Source organism: Botrytis porri, assembly GCF_014898465.1.
Source record: "Botrytis porri strain MUCL 3234 chromosome Unknown BPOR_005, whole genome shotgun sequence".
Classification (NCBI taxonomy): domain Eukaryota; kingdom Fungi; phylum Ascomycota; class Leotiomycetes; order Helotiales; family Sclerotiniaceae; genus Botrytis; species Botrytis porri.
This window is the reverse complement of record NW_024066079.1, coordinates 1,048,284-1,074,582: the sequence shown is the minus strand read 5'-3', so window position 1 is coordinate 1,074,582 and position 26,299 is coordinate 1,048,284. Positions and strand designations below refer to the sequence as shown.

General features: G+C 41.4%; 7 protein-coding genes across 7 annotated transcripts; 3 read left to right on the top strand and 4 right to left on the bottom strand.

The window, feature by feature from the left end:
* Positions 1-1,297: 1,297 nt before the first annotated feature.
* On the bottom strand, positions 1,298-1,689 carry EAF01_004028 (uncharacterized protein; the record flags this gene model as incomplete). The annotated part of the gene is made up of 3 exons (XM_038912282.1): positions 1,298-1,358; positions 1,429-1,532; positions 1,591-1,689. 3 exons carry the CDS (start codon positions 1,687-1,689, stop codon positions 1,298-1,300), a joined length of 264 nt encoding a protein of 87 aa, XP_038771966.1.
* A 713-nt stretch (positions 1,690-2,402) lies between these two features.
* On the bottom strand, positions 2,403-3,742 carry EAF01_004027 (uncharacterized protein; the record flags this gene model as incomplete). Its single annotated transcript, XM_038912281.1, has 4 exons — positions 2,403-3,164; positions 3,215-3,313; positions 3,373-3,690; positions 3,737-3,742. The coding sequence occupies 4 exons, from the start codon at positions 3,740-3,742 to the stop codon at positions 2,403-2,405; spliced, it is 1,185 nt and encodes a 394-aa protein (XP_038771965.1).
* A 930-nt stretch (positions 3,743-4,672) lies between these two features.
* Positions 4,673-5,612, top strand: EAF01_004026 (uncharacterized protein; the record flags this gene model as incomplete). Its single annotated transcript, XM_038912280.1, has 2 exons — positions 4,673-5,483; positions 5,536-5,612. The coding sequence occupies 2 exons, from the start codon at positions 4,673-4,675 to the stop codon at positions 5,610-5,612; spliced, it is 888 nt and encodes a 295-aa protein (XP_038771964.1).
* A 367-nt stretch (positions 5,613-5,979) lies between these two features.
* Positions 5,980-7,079, bottom strand: EAF01_004025 (uncharacterized protein; the record flags this gene model as incomplete). Its single annotated transcript, XM_038912279.1, has 4 exons — positions 5,980-5,998; positions 6,055-6,362; positions 6,410-6,617; positions 6,856-7,079. The coding sequence occupies 4 exons, from the start codon at positions 7,077-7,079 to the stop codon at positions 5,980-5,982; spliced, it is 759 nt and encodes a 252-aa protein (XP_038771963.1).
* A 5,398-nt stretch (positions 7,080-12,477) lies between these two features.
* On the top strand, positions 12,478-13,671 carry EAF01_004024 (uncharacterized protein; the record flags this gene model as incomplete). The annotated part of the gene is made up of 2 exons (XM_038912278.1): positions 12,478-12,811; positions 12,878-13,671. 2 exons carry the CDS (start codon positions 12,478-12,480, stop codon positions 13,669-13,671), a joined length of 1,128 nt encoding a protein of 375 aa, XP_038771962.1.
* A 1,442-nt stretch (positions 13,672-15,113) lies between these two features.
* On the top strand, positions 15,114-16,816 carry EAF01_004023 (uncharacterized protein; the record flags this gene model as incomplete). The annotated part of the gene is made up of 6 exons (XM_038912277.1): positions 15,114-15,496; positions 15,563-15,738; positions 15,812-15,909; positions 16,248-16,283; positions 16,628-16,672; positions 16,733-16,816. The coding sequence occupies 6 exons, from the start codon at positions 15,114-15,116 to the stop codon at positions 16,814-16,816; spliced, it is 822 nt and encodes a 273-aa protein (XP_038771961.1).
* A 199-nt stretch (positions 16,817-17,015) lies between these two features.
* Positions 17,016-20,968, bottom strand: EAF01_004022 (uncharacterized protein; the record flags this gene model as incomplete). Its single annotated transcript, XM_038912276.1, has 3 exons — positions 17,016-18,206; positions 18,255-20,823; positions 20,946-20,968. 3 exons carry the CDS (start codon positions 20,966-20,968, stop codon positions 17,016-17,018), a joined length of 3,783 nt encoding a protein of 1,260 aa, XP_038771960.1.
* Between the last annotated feature and the right edge of the window lie 5,331 nt (positions 20,969-26,299).

Below are 26,299 nucleotides of genomic sequence, written 5' to 3'. Positions count from 1 at the left end.
CATGCAGAATTCGTATTCTGAGCCTTGAAAATGACCATAGGTGATAGAGCATTTCCAGCTGCATTGACACATTCAAATGCAGTTATCCATTCTTGCTTGCCAGCTGTAACTTTCCAATTCGATTTCTGAGTAGAATCGACTATAATGCGCGTACTTTGAGTACTTCCAACTCCAAATCCGGTTTCATCCATATTATACATATCATCTAATTCATACTTTCGCTCAATGAGACGCGTGCGAAACGCGTCAAACCAAGCCTGAATATTCTCCGGAGTTGCTTCTTTAGCCCGATTAGACTCTAATTGACGTGAATAGCATGTTTTAAGTTCTGGATGTCGTTTTTGGAATCTATAGATCCATTCGTGGCCTATAGGTGGAATTTCTGTCGAGGTAGGATTTCGAGATGACGCGACCCGAACGCGTCGAAGACGAATTTCGTCGGCCATTTCCTTCACCAACATAGGTGTAGCAGGGAATCCAGTGATGGTAAGTCGTGAAATCCATCGTACAAGAGTATTTTCTTCTGCGTTTGAAAGAATTTGAGCCATTTCGTGGGTTTGGGAACGTGTTTTCTTCCCAGCCAGCCTATCAGCTAGGGTAGACTTAGGGACTTCAAAATGCTCTGCAGCCTTTCTAATTGATTTAAATTCTTTCAATTGAAGTGAAATTATAGCCTTTTGAAGCTTCTCTTCAATTTGAGCAGATGTAGAAGGTGATTGGGTATGCATAATAAAAGTTATTGCGGTTTCAAGTTGGTGATGGGCTAAAAGTGTCCGAGTTCCCCATATGTCCGAGTTCCCCATACGTTACGTTATAATAATTTTATTTTATTTGAATTATAATTAAATATTATAATTCGAAGTTTCAATAAACATTTCTCATTTATCAGAAAGTTATTCAATATTATAGTTTATATAAAAAAACAGCTTTTTTATGGGGATTTTGTCACGAAATCGCTTAGGTGTATAGTGAGTAATGGCCTAAACTCTTACTTTCACAGTAATCATTTTGTAATTCTTGTCAGTTCAAGCTATGGAAACTTGGAGTATGGAAAGTGGCTCGAATACAATTCTCTTTATCCTTCCAAATATGTGAAGACACTCAGTCTTCAATATCCAAAGCTCACTTTAAATCACGCCGGTTTCTCTCAATTTTAGCATTCGATCTTCCAAGTGGAATATTAAGATTCAGAAAGCTAATTTAGAAGATATTCCCATCACCAACAACCCATCCTACAACTCAAGAATTGCAATTATCCCGGAATCCTTATAACCTTACTGTCCCTTTTACCCTTTCGTCATATGCAGCAACAGCATTCACAGCATTCACAACAGCAAACACCACCCACTATTGCAGTGCTGTTCTCATAAGACTTTAGTATGAAACTTTCTCTTGTTTGCCAATTAGCAGAAAATTGCAAGAACTTACTTTCTTCCTGTATGGGAATGATGATGCCGATTGTGACGACCACCTCCTCTTAAGTTTACTGGAGATTCAGATACTGGTGATAGAGTCATCTCGCCGATTAATTTCTGGGAAAGAAAAAGTTAGTGACACCCGGACTTTATGGGATGACGGGTGAAGACGAACAGGTTGTTCGGTGTGGATAGGAGACGGAATCTGTGGTACTGTCATTGATGCAGGCGAGTGAGGACGTGGCGGTTGTTTTGCATCACATTGTGATGTCATGGTGAACTTTAGTGTTTTGAAGAGCTACACAAATATCTTGAGACGAATGGGGACGGGGAAGTAAATTTTTGATATAATCAGGGAGCCACAATAACTGCAGATTGTTTGTTATGATGAGAAGTAAGCGTCAAGTAAGGAGAATCCACAATCGAAGCCAAGATACACATGAGTTTCTTGAGGTCTTAAATGAAAGCGTGGTGGATGCCAACCATCGATAGCCGCTGGGCTCGCCGGCAGTGCTTCCAACTGTCAGATTACTGGCCAATGATGAGTACTCGAGGATTTGAGTGTATTTCCCGCGGGCTTCAGAGGATTATTCAAATTGTTCGCGCTTGGTTACCATCGTGTTGATAATAGTCTCTTCAATCTTGCAGGTAGAGGTAGAAAAATATCTGCTCCAAGCTCCGACTTCCATTGCCGCAGGATTGCGTTGGGAGGTTGGCGATCCAAAAGATTGTTGTCAGCGTTTACGCGCCCATCAGAGAAAATGAGGGGAAGAGTACTGGAGCAAACTTTTGATCAGTTTACCAAAAGAAAGATACAAGAATCACGCGCTGGGTTAAGTACCCCATGTTCTTCAAGGGTTTGCAATTGTCTGGCCTGTATTCTGGCAATGAGATGGATAAAATGTCTGGATTCAATAAGATAATTCAAATTGCTTGAACTACTGAGTTAATGTTGAATATAAAGCAATCGACGAGATAAAGAATATCCTATGCATCTGGCATTCGCTCGATATTCTCCATTCTCTCAACCTGGTAATTACAACATTCACTACATTCGTACCCATAATTGACAGCGCCACTAAGAACTTCTTCCTTCGTAGGTTTGACCTGCAAGTTATCCTCCTCGTACCTTGGATCGTATCTTTTCCCGGCACTTTCTATACCACTCAAATGGCCAATGCGTTCCACTATTCTCTCCGCCAATCCCCAGACCCTCACTCTATTCCTCACGCCCAGGTTTCCTTTCTGCAAAAGTTTGACCCTATCATAAACTCGCTTCCAAATAAAATTTGGTGGTTTCATAGCGACGCAATCTTTAATAAATTGCACATACTCAAAGTCGTCTCTTTTGCTCAGTCCTGCGAGATCTTCTCCATATCGTTCAAGGAGCATTTTTCGGAATTGTTCCATTTTGCGTTGTTGAATATGATCGATCTCCCAGAACCAAGGAAAGTCCTTCAGAAGGAGATGCCTAAACAGCTGTTGGAGAAGTTGACGAAACGCGCGACTTACTACGCGGAGTTTTGCGATATCCTTAGATCCAAGTTCGTATAATTTTTTTTGCTTGAGCTCGATCGGAAGCTTGTTGAAATGATCTGTTGAGTTCACATATGGCTGCGACGAATCTCCATTGAATAGTTTTTTCCGCCAAACAGCCCCCTTCTCCCTATCATAAGGATGTTGATACTGATATGCCTCTAATAGTATGAGGGAAAATCCCGGAATATCGTGAGGATTGGCTGCAAGATACTAGCAAAATATTAATATTTATCTTGATATTTTTGGGATTGAAAACGCGCTTCCGAGCCAGGAACATGTCTCCACCACTGCTGTTTACACTCCTTTATTATGGATTCCTGTTTAATATTTTGGAAACCACAATTTGAGCATGCAGACCTCTGAAGAAATAACAAGTCAACATTGAACATTGTAGGGTACTGTAGTCGATGCCACTTACATGCCAAAGGGCCACGAATCCTTGGAGATCAACCCTCCCCAGTCGAAGTTTGGAAACACGTTCGAAGATTTTCCAGCATGACTCGTGAACTGGGATGCCACGAGGAAATCCATGTTTGTCTATAACTTCATAATTCATAGCCAAGAACGAATTGACACCGTAACGGTAACGGGCCAAGTCACCCGGCTGCCAAGAATCTTGGGTGGTGATTGACTGATCTGTGATAAAGTAATCACTGCACTTTTCATAATCTGGTGCATTTTCCTCTTCAGAATGGTTTTCTGGTTTCTTAATGATGTAACGAGATAGCTTCATATCCTACAATCGTGAGTATTGGGAGATTACCCGAGAAATTTACACTCACTTTCATTTGTGCCACTGAAATACGATACCCACTGTAGCCCCCATCGAAAACACAATTTGGACCAGCAATATGCTCAGTTAATAGGCTATTTCTGGCAATTTTCTAGCAGCCACTTTCTTCTGACAAGTCATAGCAGGTTCTCGCTTCTCTGGCATAATACAAACTAGTCGAATGGCCCCAACCAGCATCTGGTGATTCATATTTCGTGCGGCACCTTGCTAGATTGAATGATACAGCACAGATTTGACAAACGTTCTCGCTATAACCCATCTTTGGATCCAATCAATCTACTGAAGTGAACGAGAAGACAACGACAGAGGACCTAGAGAGAAGGGAGTCTCTTTCTTATGTTGATTTTCTGGTTGTCTTTTCGACGTGATCATCACTCGACCAAGAGTTGATTCAAGTATAGTTGCTAGCTCAGAGGTAAATAAATATCGAATAGATTGTGCAGTTCTTATTATCTATTAGTGCTGAGAGTTGCCTACACACAACTACGGGAATCTTTTTCGTCGGCCTTACCTAGGCGAGCTAGGCACCTTGTAGGAGAAAAAAAACAGGCCGCAATTGACCATTCAAATCTTTAACAAAATTGTTCAATCAATTGAATTATACTCGTAAAATCGACTACAAATGGAATCTATAATTATAAAGCGACGAAAATAATTGTTATCTTATTTCAGATTTAAGTGATCAAATCCGGCCTCCTTTCTCTCTGACGTAGAGGCACCCGAGCTTGGTATCGGGTATGGCCAATCTAGGCCCAAGCGCCCCCTAGTTCTAGAGCCTACCTCGGATACCAGTCGACCCACCCCTCCGAACCTCCAAACACTCAATCTATGACTATAACGTCTTAAGCAACGAAACTCATTTGCCTCAATTCTATACGATTTCCCTCCCAAACACCCTGAATAACCTCATAAATTCTCGAAAACCATGGCTCTCGAACATGGGAACCCTGCCGATCTTCTTCCTGTCCACTGGAAATCTCAAATCACAGCCTGGTTTGCAGAAGACACCCCCTCCTTCGATTACGGCGGATTTGTCGTTGGCGATAGCGAAAGAACTGCAACTCTATATGGAAAATCGCGAGGAATATTAGCAGGTGTGCCGTTTTTCGACGAGGTGTTCGCACAAGCTGGATGTTCTGTGAAATGGCATATGAAGGAAGGAACATTAGTCGATCCTGGCGCATCCGGAAAAGTAGCTGTAGCTACTGTTACTGGTCCAGTACGAAAACTTTTACTAGGAGAGAGAGTTGCACTTAATACACTGAGTCGTTGTTCTGGTATTGCGACGAAATCGAGGGACATGGAGGTTTTAGTTAGGAAGGCGGGGTACGAGGGGATTCTTGCTGGAACGAGGAAAACTACGCCAGGCTTTAGGTTGGTGGAGAAATATGGAATGATTGTTGGAGGGGTAGATGGGCATAGACATGATTTGTCTAGTATGACTATGTTGAAAGATAATCATATTTGGGCTAGGGGTAGTATTACTGATGCGGTTAAGGCTGCAAAGGCGGCTGGTGGGTTCGCATTAAAAATTGAGGTGGAGGTTGATAGCGAAGAGGGTGCTGATGAAGCTATTGAAGCTGGTGCTGACATCATCATGTTGGATAATTTTTCGGGAGATGGATTGAAGGTTGCTGCGAAGAGCCTAAGGCAAAGGTGGGCTGGGAAGAGGGAGTTCTTACTAGAGTGTAGTGGAGGGCTTACGTCTGAGAATGTGGAAACGTATATCAACAATGGTAGGTTCAATAAGTCCCCTCTCTCTTGATCATCGCTAATTCATGAATACAGACATAGACATCATCTCCACGAGCTCGATACATCAAGGTGTACCTCATGTCGATTTCTCTTTGAAAATTGATCATTAGTGAATAGCATAAGGAAGAAAATAAAATTCACTACTCTGCAGGATGCATGATATGTTGTCATCTCATTTATAGCTTTTTATCATGGCCAGACACTCAATCTCATATTGCATCTACACAAGCAAAGACATCAACTATTTCAGCTAAAGTACTAAGATGGACATAATGACAGCGCTGAAAGTAGCCTGGATATCCCATCGTGATTTGCTCGAAGTCAATTGAAGAAGTGGAACTCCCGGGTCGTTAATTTCAACATCCACTACTGCCTAATCTATTAGCTTCGCGTCCTCTTATAGGAATAGCATAGCACACTTTCCTTATCTTAAAAACATTTGTTTTCGCGAGATTTAGAATGGTTACGGATCCGGTCTTATGATACTCGATATGCACTAAATCAACATCATCAATCTGCATCGAAGCCCAGGCTTGGAAAATGACCACTCACTCATAGATCACCTCTGCCCCCTTTCTCATTCCACAGCCCACCCACATTCCACAATTGACCTTTGAACAATATCTCTCATCACCTGTCTCCATCTCAATAAACAATCTGAATTTATAAGTACTTGGATCAACTTGATCAGCTAAAGCCGGGTCCGCTAGCTGAGCTAAGACTTCAGGAGGACCCGTTCTCCAACCATGCGTTTTGATCGCGATATGTGCTGGAGGATCATCATGAGTCTGGAGTAGATAATTCGTTTCTAAACGAGCTGACCCGTCAGGGATTATTAGTTGACTATCTTGGCCTCCAGGCTTTGAAACATTAGTAACAGAAATGAGAGGTGAAAGTGCTAATGTACTAATACGATTCCTGATCCCCATAGTCCAGACCACACACCACCTGTGAAGGATATCCAATTTCGATGTCCAAATGGTGTTTGACCGACCGAGATTCGAGGATTTAGGGAAACTGACATACGGAAATCGAGATTTAGATCTGGATGGGGTAGTGATAAATCTGGATGAGGGTATGAGGATGTGTTGGTATTGGTTTCGGTTTGGTCACCTCTGCTAACCATTAGCATTTAACGCATTAACACAACCTTTTCGGGCGTTCATTTGGTTGTTTAAGAATAGATTCTTGAATTCCTAGATTTTCAAGAGGAAAGCCAAATAGAAGATTTTCCAGGAATATCTTTGATTAGTTGTAACTTAGTAGCTAATGATGTAACTGAAAGTAACTGGATAATGTGAAGTGAAATATAACAAGTGCTAAATATTGTTTCGTGAGACACTGATAACATACTGAGCAGCAAAGTTCCAATCCCACGTATAGGCCTGATTATCTGCTGTAGAAGTCCATCTCTGAGTCTGCGAATCTTGTATTGAAGCAATAAGAGTAGAACTCCCTCGCCCTCCATCACTCGTTCGAGGATCATTTGGATCACTACTCGTACTAGCTCCGAGGTTTCCGCGTACATTTTGAGGTCCATGGACAGACGAATCGCTCCATGAAGTTGAAGAATTCATTTCGGATTGAATTTTCTGACGGTTAGTTTCCTGTTGATGTACTTGTATAGTATCTGGTATAGGTGGTAGTGGTGGAATACGATTTTGGATATAGTTGGAGGAGGAGTATGCTCGGTTGAGGACTTGAGGACCTCGGATTCCATTTGAGGGGTATAAACTGGGGCAGCAGCGTACTTACCTAGTGTTATCGTGCCTTCCTCGAATGGACAGAATATTTCATATATAATTGGTTAAACTAGCGTCGTACACCTCGCCAAAAGACCTAGAGTTGATGCTGCACTTTTACAATGTCTACTTGAGATTTCGCATTTATTCAAATTCAACGATATCAATTCACTCAATTCAAACTTATCCGAGGCAATGGCATGAATGGAATGGTTGGTGGGGGCTGACATAAGCCAGCCAATCACAAAATGTATTATAAAATGCTTTTCATCATCAAACGCACGCTCAACACTGGAATTAAGTCCTCCTTTAAATCCTTTAAAGGACTTCCTAATTGAATTAAAAATTCATTTCAAGTCAAATACTAATGTTCGAAAAGATTAAATCAAATTTTGAGTTTTCTTTATATAATAGCTAAGAGCTATATACATTTTAATATAACGTTAAAGAGAGATTTAAATTATAAAAGTCCTTCTAAATGATATTAAACTTCTATCTTCTATCTCGATTATATAGAATTAGCATGATTAATTAGTTTAATTATCTCTATTAATTTTAAGTAGACTTTATAAGATATTACATGAAGTATATAGAATTAATAAAAGATATTATATTTATTTTTTTATATAAAGAGGAATGACTATTCTATATATAACGTAGTTTATTATCGAGTAGACTATATCATCGAGTGGGCCACTTCAAAATACACTAAAATTAGCCTTTTCCTAATATTTACATTTTAATAATTAATCAATATTTTTTAAAAAAGAAAAAAGATTTATTAATAAGAAAAGATTTCTTATATAAATATTTAGTTTTTATATGAAAATTAATATTATATTTTATAAAAATCATAAATTGTTACGATTTTCGTTACAAAAATATTATTTTAATAATAACTCCTATATTAATTAGAATTTTAAAAAGCAAATTAGATTTTTATAATATTTATATAATTAGATTTCATAATTTCAAATTTTATAAAATAATATTATTAAATAAAGAAAGTGTATGGTTATGTATAGACGAATTTTGTATGTATTTATAATGATCCACTCGATGATAAACTACGTTATAGTAAAATATAACAATGAGAAATATTTCCCTCTGTCCTAATGAAATTCGAGACAAATATAATAAACGACAATGACCGGTTTAAAAGATAAGAGATATTAAATGATGTAAGCTACCGATAGCTAAAGCATGTCCGAATGTTTCCGAACGTTTCTTCACCCAAAAAGTTGTCATAGCCTCCGGTGGGGCTCGAACCCACAACCTTGGGCTTTGTTAGATACAACATATCATAAAAGGCCCACGCGCTAACCAATTGTGCCACGAAGGCTGGACATGACGTTTGTATTTTTTCATGGTAAATAGTACCTGTTTAACTATATAATCTTTTGAATGATGAAACTCCAGTAACTCCCGTTCCAAAGGATACTCGTCAGATCCTTCATTTTTTTGTGAACCCACAATGCACGTTTGATTCTACCATTTTGCTTATCATAGACATCACGTATCAACACTTCTTTTTACTTGCGGCTGACACAAATTTCTTTTGTTCTTCGGAAATTTCTTGAGGAATGTTCCACTCAGAACCTCCACCAACCAAACCAATCCTCGCTAATTACAGTTTTTCTTTGGTCTTTTTGCAAAGCTTTTTCGACCGTCGTCAACACTTTAAGTATGTAAAGAAGGACTGTCCCAATATCTGCAAGATCAAAGCCTGCCCGGCTAGCTCAATCGGTAGAGCGTGTGACTCTTATGATTCAATATCTATGAGTTCTTCTGAAATCACAAGGTTGGGGGTTCGACCCCCCCGTTGGGCTCAATTCCCTTCAATAACAATTATTTTTGCCATCTTTTGTCGTCTAATTTTTAACTAATACAGAAGAACTTGGTTATACCGGACTGAAATTTTCGACCAATGAAATCCAGTATAAAGAAGATTCCGGTATAAAAAGTGATGGCCCAAGCTTTCTAATCAAAATTTATATTCGATTTCAACTCTAAACCCTGATATTTTCGAGAGAAAATCATGTGATAATAGCCTTTCAAGCTTACTCATCTAAAATATAGCTTATTCAGCCAGATTGACCATCAAAATTTATACCGGAATTTAGTCATTTTAATTTGGTATACTGGTTTTCATCGAAATTCCAATATTCTCATATAAATTTAGAATAAAATAGAAAAAAAGTCTAATATATTTAAGTTTCCGATATATTCTAGTTCGATATAATCAAGTTTTTCTATAGATTTAAAGACTTCTCTTCTTCATTTAAGAAGAAGGGGTTTAAAATTGCTTCTTATAATAATGTTATCAAAATTGATTTTATTTCCATTTATTTATAAAGCTATATACAGATAGCAAAGTGAATAGCTTCTCCTATTATCTTAAAAGACTTATACTTAATCAATTATATAATCCGGGCTTGTATTTACTTTGTTTGAAATCCGACGGCACCTGCGGGCCGCCCCCGCTCTTTTCAACAAATTCAACTATTCAGAGGCATAAAATACATAACAACTTTCAAAACGATATCAAATACTAAAAAATTTGCAAAAAGATATTCTCTCAGGCGTGAGTCGAACACGCGACATCCAGATTTTAATATACAATTACAGTCTGACGTCATAAACCAACTAGACGACCGAGAGTGTTTTCAAGTAGGCTTGAATGGTCACATTTTGTTGTGTTTGTTGAAACCGGTAACGAATTTTAAAACTATATACAGTTCAATGATTGTCGTGGGGCTTTGAGACGGGGTTTCCACAAAAAGTCATACTCCCCGCTTCCCGTCTATTTAAGAACTCCATACCTCGGCTTAAGCAATCAGGTAATAGCAGTAAAGTAGAGCTGGAATCTCAACGTCAAGTATTCATTTGATTGTCAAAGTGATCATAGGCTTCGTCTCTTCAACCAATACACGAGGTTTGCTCTTGAGAATCAGTAGGCTTTTATAGTAAAATGTATTCTTACTCGCGTACAAGAAAATCTTTGATATAAAACCTTTATACGACTCATCTCCTTGAGGTTATTGTCTTGATAGTTTTTAGTGCAAATGAAATACCATCAAATAAAATTAACGTGCGAATCTATGAAAGCAAGGGAATTTTCGAAATTATATCGGTATTTGTGATCAGTCAAGGTACAAGTAAATGAATACCCTCTTGATATACTGAAAATACTATCACTGCCCGGATTTCGATATCTCATCCTGCTTCTGCTCGACTGCTTCTACTCGGCTCTTGGTTCTACAGGTTCGAGGAAATTCAATCAATAATACGAACATGTTAGGAAGCATCGAATTATGAATCATTCGTACCCCAAACTAGTTCTATATCTCGAAAAGTTTTGAGATTCATGAGGCGTGATCTTGTGAATCGAAGTCAGTGCTGATCCTGATAGTTTAATCCAGTCCGGAAAAGACCCTCGTTGTATACAAGAGGGTCGGAGAATTTGATTGTAAACGCACATTGTGGATAGTATAGTCTAAATGGTGTATTAAAAGAGGAATTCTGAATTGTAGTCTGTTAAAACACATCTTTCCACTACCAACCCTTTCAAAGAGACTAGACATTCTTGATAGTATAATCGACTCAATATTAACCCTTTATCTATATTGTAAGCCAAGCACAAATTCAGGATAAACGAATGAGAATACCTTTTCAAATTTGATAATAATATATAAAATGCTGTAGTATATATCTGTCGAGTAATTCTGATGTTTAGTTGTGATGTGTGCGAATTTGCTGTGAATTATCGTTGTATTATCTGTTGAGTGAGTGTGTTGGGTATATAAGACTTTGACTACTGGCTGGATGTAATACAAACTGGTATTAAAAGTAGGATTAAAAAGGAAGGGACCGATACAAGACTTTGATCATTTCAATTGGAAGGTACAACGGCGGTTAGCAAAGTAGTTTTAGTTCGGAGTAGTTGATTACTGGAAAAAGAAAGTGTAAAATACCGTGGAATGATATATCTCATTCGAATAATGGAATCAATTTTACTGGTCCATTGACTCCAAGTATCTAGGTATCGAAGGGTGAGGGAGTCAAAGATGTACTGGAGTAATCGACAGAAGTTGATAATTTCTGCTACGGAAAGGTTTCTTTAAAGTATTAGAAGAAGGTGCTAGCCTGAATAGGCATATAATGTATTATAAGATCGACGCCAGAGCCCTAAGGGGTATGGCTGGTCCAATGGTAACCATGTTCATTCTTTATAAAATCCATTCTTCTGTATCCAGTTCACCTAACGAAAAGTATAGCTCCAATGTGACTGAAGCTTAAAGTGTATCTGATATCTCTATTTTAGTCTGGAAATATGGGGAGAGAGTTGTCATTCGATTCGTGGAATTTAGCTAGAACTCACTTCATCTGTGATTTAGCCCAAGAGGTTATGTAATAATTTCTCAATTTTCAGGTAGCATAAGGCTCGGGACCATTACCAACATGTCACAACAAGCTGGATTTGATCAGTGGTAAAGACAGAGGGCATGGAGATACCCCTATACTCTGAAACAGACTTGCAACAAAAGGTCTTCCATACCAGAAGACACGAGAAAATGAACTTTTAAGGTTCAATAGTCGAGAGTTTAAGTCCTATTCCCCGTCATCGTCGAGATTAGACTTTAATAGCTCACTATCAACAACATTATAATTGTAGATGCGCAGTAAATATGATCCAAAATTCGGGATACAAGTCATTGTGAGATTGAGAGCATCGAAACTGATGACGGGAAATTGTTACAAGCACGAAGCTATATCCATGAGAGTGCACTTGCATCTGGCAAAGAGTATATGTGATAGATCACCCGTTACGCAAGTTCGACTGGCATTGCAGTGATGAATTTACGAAAGTTAGCAAGAGCTTCCCCGTAGATGGACTCGAACTACTCAAGTCTAAGGAAGAGATGAATGATAGCCACGACCCAATTTGTGCGGGGAAAAAACAGTCGGAAAACTCGCTAGAGCCACTAGAATCTCGATATGTACGCGTTTCCTCTTGACAGTCAGATGGCTCCGAAGTGCTACGTATCGTGCAAATCTCGTTCGAGGTCTGATTGATCTCTGATACGGAGATGTCAAGAGTGAAAGATATTGTCCGTGGGACGCATTAGCACGTGATGCGGGGAAAACGCATCAAGCGGCCGCATAGCCGCATCAACCTCAATGTCGACTTATTTTCTAAGCTATCTTCACACTTTATGAGCACTCCGTAAAAATGAAGCGCATTAGTCAACTACTAGTGGTGAATGGCTTGAAAGGCCTACGAATCTCTCGTGGTCAAATTTTAGCTCCATTGAGCCAACGATGCATCCACACAACACCACCTTCACCCGCAACAGTTGCACCTGCGGCATTCACAGCATCTGGCCCGCCACCAGCCGCGCCAACTCCCAGTGCCGAGCATGTCGATATTCGGGTCTCAAGGAAGAGGAAGCAAGCAGAGCTACTCAAGAAGGGCCAAGATATGAGAGCTGTAGCTAATGGGAAAGGCGGTGGAACTGCGAAACTCAAGAGGTTCTGGAAGGATGTTCATGTGCAGGATACGGAAGGTAATATTTGTCAATTCCATAGGTCCTTTTAAGTAACAAATCCGCTAATGACTGTTGAGAACGCAGAGGGTTTACAAATATTTCTTGACAAACGAGCTCTGCGAAGACCTTCCAAAGATATCCTCACCGTACCACATCATAAACCACATTTGGCATCTGCCATTGCCCTAGAATGGGATCTTCTTGTGTCTGCACAGCAAGCTTTGAAGACTCATCTTATACCGATGACTTCACTCATGAACCGCGCTCTCGATATCATAGATGAAGAAAACGACGGGGGAGATTTGATCAGGACTCATATTGTTACAACTGTAATGCGGTATCTCGACACCGATTCACTTTTATGTTGGGCACCTGAAGCACCTGAAGATCCACCAGGATACGAAACACATGTTGACAGAGTAGAAAGCTTGCGAAGCATTCAGAGGAAATCGGCGGAGCCTATTATCCAATTTTTGTCCGAAAAGGTATGGCCTGGGGTAGAAATTATTCCAGTTTTAGATACGGATAGTATTGTACCTAAGAGTCAACCCCAAATGACCAAGGATATAATAAGAGGATGGGTTTCTGGATTACCTCCATTTGAGCTTGCAGGATTGGAGAGAGGTGTGTTGGCTGGAAAGAGTTTACTTGGGGCTGCACGATTAGTGGTTGAATGGAGTGCTGAGTTAGCACATTTACGAGATGAAGCTGCCGAGAAGAAATTTGGTGTAGAGGAGGCAGCCAAAGCTGCAAGTTTAGAGGTAGATTGGCAGACTGGGATGTGGGGAGCTGTTGAAGATACACATGATGTTGAGAGAGAAGATATCAGGAGGCAATTCGGAAGTGTAGTATTACTTGTATCCGGGGCAAGAAATTAGACTATGTATACTATGACATCTTTAAAGAATGTATATACTATGGTAATGATGAACTTGAGAGCAGGTGAACATTCAAAGCCTCAATCTCATACTTTTATATTGATTAATACAACGAAAGAAAGAATGTAAATTATCTCATAGCGCCTTTGACGCTCATGAACTCAACTCCTGTCAACAAAGAGTTCATATCCATAGCACAAACTTTCAAAGGACGTATGTTCATAATGCAGTACCACAATTTCTTGCTTCCGTGCTACTATGAAAATATTGAACAATGCCATCTTATGCTCTAATCTTCTCCATTATCCAATTCCACTGCTATTTCACTACAATTGCTCCCTTTCCCTGAAATGCTGCCACCAGACCACAACTTACCCAATGTCTAGTAGTCAAGGTCGTTCAAGCTCGCAAATCTTGATATCCTCTTCTAGGATCGTTATCGCCCTACCAAATGCGCCTTTCGCATCGCTATAAAATTGGACGGTCTGTTAGTCCTTCCTCGGATTCCTCCCCCACCTCTTTGTTCCATTCTTGCAGTCATCTTAAATTCTTTTTCGACCTCGATAGCCCCGAGAGTATCGTAGTGACAGGCAAAGGATCGGTTCTCCTGTTATCATTATGCATGTCCGCTGTGCCGCGCTTCTTATCTTTTAATGCTGTTTGAATGAAATACTAGAGCACCGCAGCTTTCGTCCTTGTGAACGACCCTCCAGCCAGAGAAAAACTCACATTGTTTACGAATATACCCGAGATATGGATGATACAGGTGCGCTATATAGCAGCAATCTGCCGTCGAGGTTTGAACTTCGGAATATTTTGTCCCCTCAGAACGTAATTCCTCCCTCTCACCCGTGCCGAATTCGATGCCATAGAGCTCAAGTACCTAAAATTTGAAGATTTGAAGGTTAAAATAGGTCAATATATGTGATCGTAGATGTAGTCGAACGTTTTGTTTTTGCTATGGGGTAAACCTGTTCGTAAGGTGCGACAGGTATGCGAATGATGTAGAGAATAAAAGATATCTTATGCTCAGTCATAGTCGCCCGCTGTCCACCAGCATAGAATGAGGCAGGAAACAAAACAGTAAACTGATGCTAGATGTATTATTGTCTAAGGTTAATTATTCGGCCTTAACCATTGCACAATAAATAGAAATAAATTTCAGGAATTCAGAGTTTTCGTGTTCAAGTATTCACTTCTTGGTCTTGAGCCTTCACAGTCATGTATCTTTTTATCACCAGCAATAGCCACTTTGTAGATAGACGTAAATGCAGCCTTGTTGGCCCAAATTTAGGTAAGTAATATCTCGTCTAACTTTGTGCCTTCTCTTCTCTTCCTTTCTCTCTGTCAAGCGGATCAACAGCAGAAATATTTTCTGCGATCAGTACCATCGAACGAGTACTTTTTTATAAAAGAAAGACACCATTACCATCAAAGCCATCATGCCACCAAAGAAGAATGTGAAAGCCCCTGCCGAGGGCAAAGAGGCTTCTTCTCGCCTTACCGCCGCCGCCGCCGCCAACAGCAGCAACAACACCACCTCCACCACCTCCAGCTCCATCACCGCTGCCGCCGCCACAACCACTACCGCTGTCGCTGCCGTCACAGTTGTCGCCGGTTGCGCGCCCCGTGTCATATCCAATCGCATGTTGGATTGCGATGCCAAAGGCATTCCGTGGTGTATCGCCGCCATGCGGGAAAACTTCAACCAGGCTCTCTGCCGTAGATCGAAGGAGGTCCAGAGTACTCCAGAGTGGCAGGCCGCCAATGCTGCTGACCGACGAGCAATGATCCAGACTGCACGCTCCCGCAAGGAGCAAGAACAGTACGTATTTGACCCAAAAATCAATCAAACCTTGACAGGTAAAAGCTAATGCATATTATATCGGAGGGACCTGGGCTTTGATTGGCGAGAGGCGGCAAGAAATATGGGCTTTCGGGCTAAGGGCGATAGCTTTATTTGGAAAGAGGGCTGTCCGATTTACGGCACCGCGGGAGCCTCGGATCCCGCTGAGGAGGAGGAGGAGGAGGAGGAATTGCCTTTCTCTCTCCCAGACGACGAGCCAAGTAAGTTGTCAAACTACAACCTCCGTTGAATGTGTGGTATAACATGGAACGATAAGACTAAACGATTGTCTAGCAACCAAGAAACGCCGTCGGGAAGACGAGGAGGGCGACGAAGACGACCCCGACGGGGATTACACCAGGCTGTATATGAGCCGCTCCATCCCTCGCCAAGTACGTATCAAACTGCCACCTCCATCTGTACAATCAACAGATATACAGCGCTCAAAACTAAGTCTCAATATAGCGCGTTTAAGCTGTCGTCGGCTTCCGCGGTGCTCTGCGTTCTTGAGTAAGTACGCTAGACCTCAATGTCCCTTGTAGATTTGTACAATAGACTAGTTGTACAGAGCAGCACTAAGCTCCAATCTAGAAAGTTTAGATCTCTGGCGCCGCCCTTCTCCACTCTGTTTTCTTTGGGTCAGTTTAATACTCTCAAACCACCTAAATCCGTTCGAACAATGAACAGACATGGAAAGCTAAAGGCTAACCACTTATATAAGGTAGTTTAGACTGCCACTGCTGCCTCCGTCCTGTCGTTCCTTCTGGTTAGTACGATATCCCCCAGTGGCGCTAGTTGGATCAAACAATAGACCACGCACTCAGGTCTCAATCTAACCTCCCGTCTAGGTTTCTTGAGCTGTAGTTAGGCTCCCCCCCGCTCCGCGTCTGTCTGGTCAGTACAACGCCCTTCGATAACCTCGATCCACTGGAACAACGAGGAGGATATATTGAGCAACGCTAACCTCCGATTTAGCTTGTTTCCTCCGCTGTCATGCTTTTCGTCGCTCATTTGCCTTTGGGTAAGTACAACGTCCCTCAACTAATCCTGATCCAGACGGACGATCAAAGCTACCATTGAGAGAATTCGAGCTAACGTGTTGAAACTCAGGCTCTTTATAAAGCTGCCGAAAAGCGCAATATCTGGACTTGTTTGGTAAGTGCATATCAACCTCCCAGACCTATCCAGACAATGGAAGCTAACAATATACTCTAGGTCGACTTCCGCGAGCTGCTGCAGGCTCAAATAAAATCATTTTTCCACTCTTACATCATGTACACACGTGCCAAGACTTCTTGACCTGATTTGAATGATATGTATTATACTGACTGGCTGATAGCCCGCTAACTACTAGTTATTTATGTGCGTGTTCTCTTATGTATCGTTGCGTCTCATGAAAACCCGCCCATTTCATCGCCAAAAGCAAAGCTATGAAAGAAGATTTATACTTTACATTCAGATATCCTACACCCTTCCCTATCTCTTCATCTAAACATGATCACTCTTCTTCCTTTACGTCATTAAAAATATCTTCAACACCTTTCCATGCCTCTCCAGTAGCAGCCTTCTCTCGTTCGTTCCAGTATTTATCGTTAAAAGCCCAGTATTCCTCTCCAGTGATTGGACATTTCGATTTCTCGAACCATTGAGGAACGAAAGCTTCACCAAGCTGTTCACGTTCACGTCGTCTAGCACGTTGTTTCTCCTCAAGGCGATTCTTCTCAGTAGCAGCTAAATCGTACTCGCCATCTTCCATGGCACGTTGATCAGGTCTCAATCGAGAATCTGTTGGTGGCAACCAAGGACGCAGGTTATCGTTAATGTCATTGAATGTAAGAACAAAAGGAGTAAGGTTGAATGGGATACCAGCTGGGCGTGGATTAGCTTCCCAGACCAAAAATGCTTGACTTGGATCATTGACACTGCCTGTGCGGTGAGAAGAACCGGATTTAGGTTCTTCGACAGTTGCCTCATAACCAGGCGTGAAACGCGCATAAATTTTACTGTTCCAGCGACCACCAAGACTGAAACGAGTTTGTCCGTTTGCATCGTTGACTCTACCAGTAATATGATAAGCACTAGAAGCCTTCCAACCTCGAGCTTTGAATTCGACGTTGCAAACTTCACCTGTTGTCCAATTCTTGATTTCCATTGGCCCATAATTGTCGACCACAGGGTTACCGGTGATGATTCCAACGACGGAAGATGTGACCTTTTTCCAGGTATATAACTCTTCTGGTCCTCCAGAAGTGGGACGAAGTTTAAGGAACCAAGTACCGAGAGGGTTAATATCGAAAGACTTTCCATAAAACTTAGACTTCACAGCTGATTCTCCATAATATGTCCATTTAGGAGATTCAGCCCAAGCAGCACCCACTGGTGGATGATGACTGACTTGCTCGATGAAGAAGCGATAATTCTTATCAGGACGGACATATTCGAAAGTTTCGCCAAGAAGAGGATTGAAAGGTTTTGCAACTCTGTCAATAGTCGATGCATACTCACTCGAGGCGAAAGCTGCAACATATACCATGCGCTCGATTGAGTCTGCTCGGTCTGCTGCAATATCTAAAAGATCCGCGTATTCCATATCTTCACCACATCGATATAGTAACGATGTCGGTTCGTTGAAAGATACAGGGAGTGTCATCTTAGTCATGTCCTTGCCAATCATAGATTTGAGAATACCCTTGAAAAGTATTAGCGATATCGGAATAAAACGAGCTCAAGTACATACCCATAGAGAAATTTTTGGACGATCATCAGCATCCATCTTCAAACGAGTTCTTACGCCATTTTCGTATCCCTTGAAAGCAGAACTGATGTCTAGCCCCTCAACTTTAACAAGTTCATCCTCCTTTGACTCTTCAGTTACACCTACTGCAGGACTCGAAAGCGGTAAAGCTTTGACCACTTCGACTTGTCCGGCATCAACGGCGTCGAAAAATTCGTCATCTTCATCTGAGTCCGAATCAGACATATCAGGGATACCTTCAACGATTGATTTCTGACGTAATGAGCTTTTGCTAGTCGGTACATGTCTTAGAGGAGCAGTTCCGTCATCATTGAGAGAAACGTCATCAAGAGCCTCATCTATCTCAGCTTTTGCTACCAATTCACCTCTACTAGCTGGTCTAGATGCCGATCGAGTGACTTCACGAAGGGCTCGTTTTGTCATCTTTCTCTTCTCTTCCGATTCGCCCATACGAGCCATTAATTCATCCTGTTCACGAGCTACTTGAGCCATACTTTCTTCCCACATCCTTCGCATATGCTCTTCCCGATCAAGACGTTGTTGCCAATATGCATCTCTATCTTTGGAAATTTTCAAAAGATCGCCAACAAGACCCTTAAGGTTACGAATGGCCGAATCATATGTCGCGGTTGCTTGGTTCGCAACTGGATCAGAGATGACGAGATTTGGATTTCGGGATTGCTCTACTTGTAAAGCTGCATTGACTTGTCCCATGAGTTCGAGTTGTAATCGAGCAGATTGAGCGGTTATTTCAAAAGCATCCTTACTTGCCGGCATCTCGTGTTCACTAGAGCCATCTCCATATTCATCATCATCATCTCCATCCACAGGTCCAGTTCCAATGTGACTTGGTATTCTACTTCCATCACCGATGAAGCTTGGGTTATATGATCCATAGTTAGTCTCTTCTTCATCACCAACACTGCCAGCAATGCTGGTAAATGCGACTCGTGGACTTGGTATCCTGCTGAGGCTAGCCTGTGGCAGAAGCCTGCTACCTTGTATACTCTCACGGCGTGAATCCGTATAGACAAGAGATGGCTCGTTGAGACCATTGCTGTCAAAGGTTTCCTTGGATCCGTTACCAGATTGCTCTTTCGCTTGCTGCAACAGTTCTAATCTCTTGGCCTCTTGCTTTTCCTCTTCCTTGGCCTGATCCTTAGTCCATTGGATAGAATTATTCAGCGCCCAAAACCACCTCTTAGCCTCAACTTCATGATTCGCCTTAAGGTGATATTTGACAGATGATTTTCCAATGATTTCGAACTTGGTCTTCTCTGTAGGATCCATGTTGAGTTTTGCGATACGCATATTAATTGCACCTCGACAAGCAGAGCCTGCATCGTCCTGGTGTTTGGAATAACTTAGGATGCCATCTTCCAAGGTAAACCAACGTAATTGATAACCTTTGCGATAATTTGTCCACTTTTTGAGATAACCCTGCATTTCTCGACCCTCCTTTCCAGCTAGTGCATCTGACGGATTGGCATTGACTGCTCCTTGTTGAGATGCATTCCCGAGAACAGCTTTCTCCTGAATTCCGCGTTGAGCGGCAACTGCAGCAGGAGACTTCTTTAACATAGCTTTGGTTGCATCATCTTTTGTGTAATCTTGCGGCAACTTTCCTTTTCGGTCGCGACGGAACGGGTCAGCACCATGTAACAGCAGCACTTGTATGAGTTCAATATTCTTTTTCCTGGAAGCTTCATGGAGTAAAGTACCACCAGCTTGTACCGTGATTGGGTCAGAAGTGAATTCTCCACCATTGATATCCAAGACCGTTTTGACTCGGGGCTCCTCCAGAATTTCACCCAATGTCTTATAGTCTCCGTGCGCAACCAGTTCATGTATTTGCTTTATTTTGCCATCCACAAACATTGAACGAGAGAGCTGTAATTGCTGGAAAATATCGGGTGTTCGAGCAAGGTCGAGAGGTAGGCGACCGGCATAATTTGGTAAAGAATCGTTGATACCGGGCTGCCCAAGAAGCAAGCGTACAATAGGGCCACGACCTAAGCTTGCAGCAAGGTGAAGAGCCGTGTTCCCATCACGATCTTTTGCATTGACGTCAATTGTTCCCGCTCCATCAGATAACACATACTCGATTACTTGCTGTTCAGCACATTGAATAGCTAAGTGCAGGATGGTGGTATCTTCCAAATTGGTTGAAACGGTTGCAAAGCTAGAGATGCTCATTCGACTACCATCAGACTCACGGATTGCCTTTGATATTGCTGCTGTATCTCCATTTTTTAATGCCTCAAATATCTTGAACTTTCGAACAGTCTGCTCGATGGACATCGTCTTGTCGGGTGATAAAGTAGCCGTGCTTCGCGGATGGACATTAGAAGCTGATCTCATGAGCCCTGTTGCACTGGTCGACTTCTTCGATGAATGTCCAAGAGTGGGCTGAAATGGTGCAGCTGAAATCGTGGGTGAGTGTGCCGTGGTCGCCGGAGACGTCGGGGCTTGATATTCTACATTCTCGTCATCCTTTCCCTCCCTCCTGCTGCGAAGAAGAGATAAAGCAGATGATTTACTGCGTTTGTGACTAAGAATATAAGTATTAGCAGGTGGTCACTGTTCACGATAACGCCCAAAAGAACTTGAAACCTGGAGAAAGAGGGGGTAGCGCTTCCCCCGGCATGATCAAATTCAATAATTCTTACTTACGCTGAATCGACGGGGTCCGTCATTCTCGACGTTTTTGTGTTATCTCCAGCTCAATTTTCTGCTGCGTCGGTCACAGTGTTGAGTTGTGTGCTAACGAGCAAGGCCTTCGGGGGGTAAATGCCAACTTTCTAGCTAAGCTCGATCGCCCGACAATACCTTCACGCAAGTTTGAAGAACTTTGGTTGGAAAGAGATGAGGCTCCGATTGGCGAGAGAGCGAAAGAAGAGTTGAAATTTTGAAATTGAAATGTCGAGTCCTCAAGGAGAGGTACAATTACTCCCTAAGGTCTCTCGAGGGAGCAATTATCAATTAGATTATGTAGTTGTTCTGGCCAAAACGTTAGAAGCAATATAGATTAACAATGATGTAGCGAATGTGGGGAGATACATCACGTGTGTGTGCTCGGGGCTCGGAGAAACAATTTAACGAGAAGAGGTCATTTTCATGTGAATGTTCATTTCTAGTATGAAACCTTCTCGAACACGAACACGAACTCATTAGGTGGAGGATCTCTTTGGCGGTAGAAGGTCAAAAAATCTTAACTCTGTAGGAATATGAAGCAAGATTTCTTAAAATTCTAGAATTTGCCGTTGTATGATAGGGGTAAACGCATTGAATGTTCTTGCTTCGACAGCTCCATTGCCTCACCAAAGATTTCAAAGTGGTCTTGGACTAGTCAAAGCTAGGTTACAGATAATTTCTCTACAAAATATCGAACTTGATTCGTTTATCCCTTCATACCTTGATCCTGAGAAGTTGATGTAAGGTACAAAGATATAGTCTTGACAATGGTGGTTTGACCTTTGTCATATATAGACGTTTGTGTTTTGTCTGAAGTTTGTAGCACACACTGTAACTCTTGGGCTTTCTTGTCAACATTGTCGGCATCTGTTGGACATCTAGCAATGAGTTGGTTGATGATGGACTATTTAGTATCTTTTTACTTTGATTGAACTGCTGTCTTGTTATCCTGTTACTAATGAGTCGTTAGTGATGTGATTAGTAATCCAGTCAAGAGCCTTTCGACTTCATACATGCTTACCAAGAGTAGGATCAGACATCATCAAGTAGGCAATGTAATAAGTTAGAGTAGGAATTGATCTTGTGCTTTTCTGCTTGACCCATCCAATACTACTGGATCCTGTAACCACTATCCTACTGCCTTTCAATGGATCATTAGCAAACTTGACACTCACCCAAGCTTCCCTTCCCTGTTATTATCTAGAGATGACTAACACTGTTATAGGACCAGAGAATCCAGAGTTGCTGAGAGCTATTCTCACCTTATATACCTCCATTGACTGGTTATACAGCGGTTCATCTCTTGTGTGTTCCTCATCATCTTGAAGTGGATCTCAAAGGTGTCAATGTTACATTCGATCTTGATTCCTTTGGCTTTCAGCTTCCAATCCTCAACTCGAATAGACCACTATCAAACTTCACTATCAAACTTCACCTCATGGTGAACTGCCTGTGCAATGCTTGTCTTCAGTCTCATTAATGCTCAAGGTTGATATCATCCCATCATGTTTGCTCTCAACTATCTAGATATGCCGAATGCTCTCCGGTTCTCTTGTTTGACTTTAGCATCAGAGAGACATGGTCGCATTGGCTAATTAATAGGGTAAAAAAGAGACACATGCACTTTCAAGTAATAGATTATTTTTTGGAATAATTCCTGAGCATCTTAAGAGTTGGGATAAAGGTCTTAATCTGTTTCTATAACTGAAAGACACGTCTATAATTCTCAGTTAACAGCTCGATAGCCACAAATAAAATGGGGCTATGCCATCTCAGCCTTGGATAACTCTCAAATTTCTAATTTTATTCTTCTCCTGCCCTAGCCCTGAAGTTTGAGACCTTTTGAATCACTTTTTAATTTTGTCTGTCAACTTTTTCTCTTTTCTACATGGTTAGGAGGACGACCCATATAGTCGGATCACTCTTTTCCACCTACCCTCTATACATTTAATCTCTTTCCAAATCCTCTTATACTCACCATGGAGTCAATTGCCATAATTCGAAGAATCCAGCCACCAGAACATGCGTTAGATATTCTTCTGATCTTGCGCGCCTTGATCATCTTCATCTTCATATGGACTATGGTAGTTTTATGGAGCAGCTGGTTTAATGGAAGACCAGGACACCATCGAATTACAAATTCTTGAGTTATTTGCAGTTTCAGGTGAACATCTTCAATATCCTCTTCACCATGCGCTCTGCTAATTGTATCAGATACTACATAAAGATTTGAAGTAATTCCTGAGGGCTTCTCTTCTGTCAAATCAATGACATCGATAAGCCTGTTCCATTTCAATTCTACTTCTACTTCAAGATGCAAGATCACGCCAGAAGCAAGATGCGAATGCTACATCTGTTGCAGAAACTTTGTGTAAGTCATCTTTCTTCCTAGCCTCTTTACAGGAGCAATTGTAAAGTGCCGGTCCTCGATCTCATTAAACACTAATTTGAGTAGCTGCTGATCACCTACCTGCAGTACCCAATACCCAATACCCTACCTCGAATCCGTGGACGAAACTAGGATTTCTCGATAACTTTCAACCTGTTGCCGCGAGAAGAAATTCAGGTTATAGAAGCAAGGATGTAATGATTCGAAGGAAGCAGAATCACATACAAAAACTACCATCAAACTCCCTTCTCAAAGCTTTTGATTTGAAGATCATGCATCCAGGTGGTCATATGTTGGTGATACATATACGTCCACTGTGTACGGAGGTATTGTTGATCCTACGATTAAGGGCCTGCTGTTTACTACTTCTTACTGCTGTCGGTGTTCAATACTTGGACTATGCTTGAGATGGTGTTACTTCCTTTAATGTTATAATGTGAACTTTGTGTGCACATTCATTGCTTCGTGCGAACGATTTATTACCTCTCAATGGTTGCATTGTTTTGAAGAATTGTGCTATATTTTTTGTGAATTCGAAAAAGCTGCCTGGCTCATTGATTGAAGATGTGTTAGGTATTCTAAAGACTTTATGAATGATACTTACCTGCTGCGTGTTCAAGGTTGCTTACATCTAAGTGGCTTTAGACGATCAAGTCAGAGGTGAGTCGTCAACACTGGTGGGCTCACAAGACTACAATACTGATTCACGAACAGGTACATCACTGATCTGCCACGCCTCAAAAGTACATTCTCCATGCTCTCAACCGGAGTAATGATTCTATTAAGGAGTACCGCGACACCAATGCATCAAGGGGTGGTAACATGAAAACGAGATGTGAACATCGATACCGACGTCAAACTTCTGAACCTTGACATTCGTATCTCGGCACACTACAGAACTACCTCATACCACGATCAACACCAGCAATACTCGTACAAACATCAACGACTTTCAACCCGTCAAAATATTCAATCCGATAATTCTCCTACGGGAAATCTGGAGAAATTAGTGAGCCATTACATAACAATCTACGACTTCGCACCTTTACTAACATAAACCAGTCCACAACATCTCCATACTAATCAACGCCAACACTGCCCAGTAGCACCAACTCCTGTTCACAGCGAGCATTCATACAAACTTTCACTGTTGCCGTTATTGACAGTCCAGTTGCGTGCGTCGGCATTGATCTTTCTTCCGAGGAACGACTTCCTATTTCTCCTTGCGAAAGCTTGTTGGCGATATTTCTAGGATAGTATACCACGATCAACACCAGCAATGCGCTACTGGTACTAAGGAAGATTGATGGATGGTAGTGATTGTAGGTTTGAGAATGTTTGGAAGAGAGGGGAATGTGCTTATGGATTTGTAGTTCCGTCTTGCTTCGTCGTCTACAACCATCATTCAAGGTGGCATTCTCATCATGACCAACGCGATGGTGGTGGAGAATTCGCTGAGGTATGATTCTATCTCTATCTTTTACTCCCGAAATTTACAAAGCGCCAGCTAACATTATAAAAAGCCAAGCTCTACCTCGAAACCCATCATAATTTCTCACACTCTCGAAGTCGCATCCTTTCGTTCCAATACAAATTTATCTACCACCATCCTCCCTTCCAAACAGCAAATCCAGGCTCAAGGGAAAAACACAATATATCTCGAGAAACACAACTTCTCGCTCAACTACTCTTCAGATTGCAGCCTTGAGTCTTGGTTAGGAAAATTACAGGATGATTTGTTCGTGTCATGGTATCTTTAAAATCAAAATAATGGACTATGCTTCAAGCATGTTTCTAGCTCTGTCTACAGTTTTCCAATGAGCAATCTTAAAAATAAAGTATCGTATCGCTATATCTATATCTATATCTATAAACCCCACTGAACCTGTCCATCCCGGACATCAAGCAAATCCTAAACCCATCAAGCAACCATCAAGCAATCGCCATCCAAAAACCTATCAAAAACCCATACCATCCATGATCCCTCCCATCATCCTCTACATATCCAATGCGCCTTATACCCCTCAATCCCAATAAGTCTTCTCCTCTCCACCCTCCCACTAAACAGCCCACATTCTCCTCTGCAACCTCCAACCTCCAACCACCCCAGAACCCCGCCTCCCTCTTCACCCACTCAAACATCTTCTCTGCCTGTTCCAAAAACTTCATTATATCTAATCTAGCTCCTCCATGCAAAGCAATCAATTCCAAAAAAAAACAAAAAAAAAACAATAAGCGCCAGCAAACAACCCATCCTCTTCAAAAATTTCAAAGCGGAGAACTCGATGTATCCTGCTAAATGCCAGCGAGGAAAGTATTACATCAATAAAGTATTAATTAGCACCGATGTTACAAGATCATAGATATTCTATCCCCTAGTATTCATGATCGTGGAAGACATGAATTGAGGATTTGAATTTTGGGAGAAGTTGATTTTATAATTTTAGACGCGGTCTTTTATTTAGAAATGGGAAACTCACTACCTACCTACTTGTTCGTAGTGGACTCCGAAATGCACGATTGATGTTTATGTAGTTGTACCGTTGACATCTATCTACCTTCTCCTTCTCCTTCTCCAGCCCCATCAGTAGCACATTGACCTTCAGCACGCACACAATTCATCACTCTGCATACGCGGATTCACGATATCTCTAGATCTCATCTCATCTCTCGGAGTTTGAGCATGATGCACTGTTGGGGGACTTTAGTTGAATAGACCAATTTGATTGATTCCTGGTAACTACCCAAGTACCGCTTCGCTGAGTTTTAAAGACGGTATGTGGAGAGGAGGAGTGATTGGATGCAATATAACGGGATAGGTAAATACAAACAATCAACCAAATATTTGAAGAAGATCACAGAAAGAAAGAAATACTTCCCACCAGAATACGAGTCAAAGAAAACAAACAGCAAGAACACCCGCCTAGCTATAGAAGATCAATTC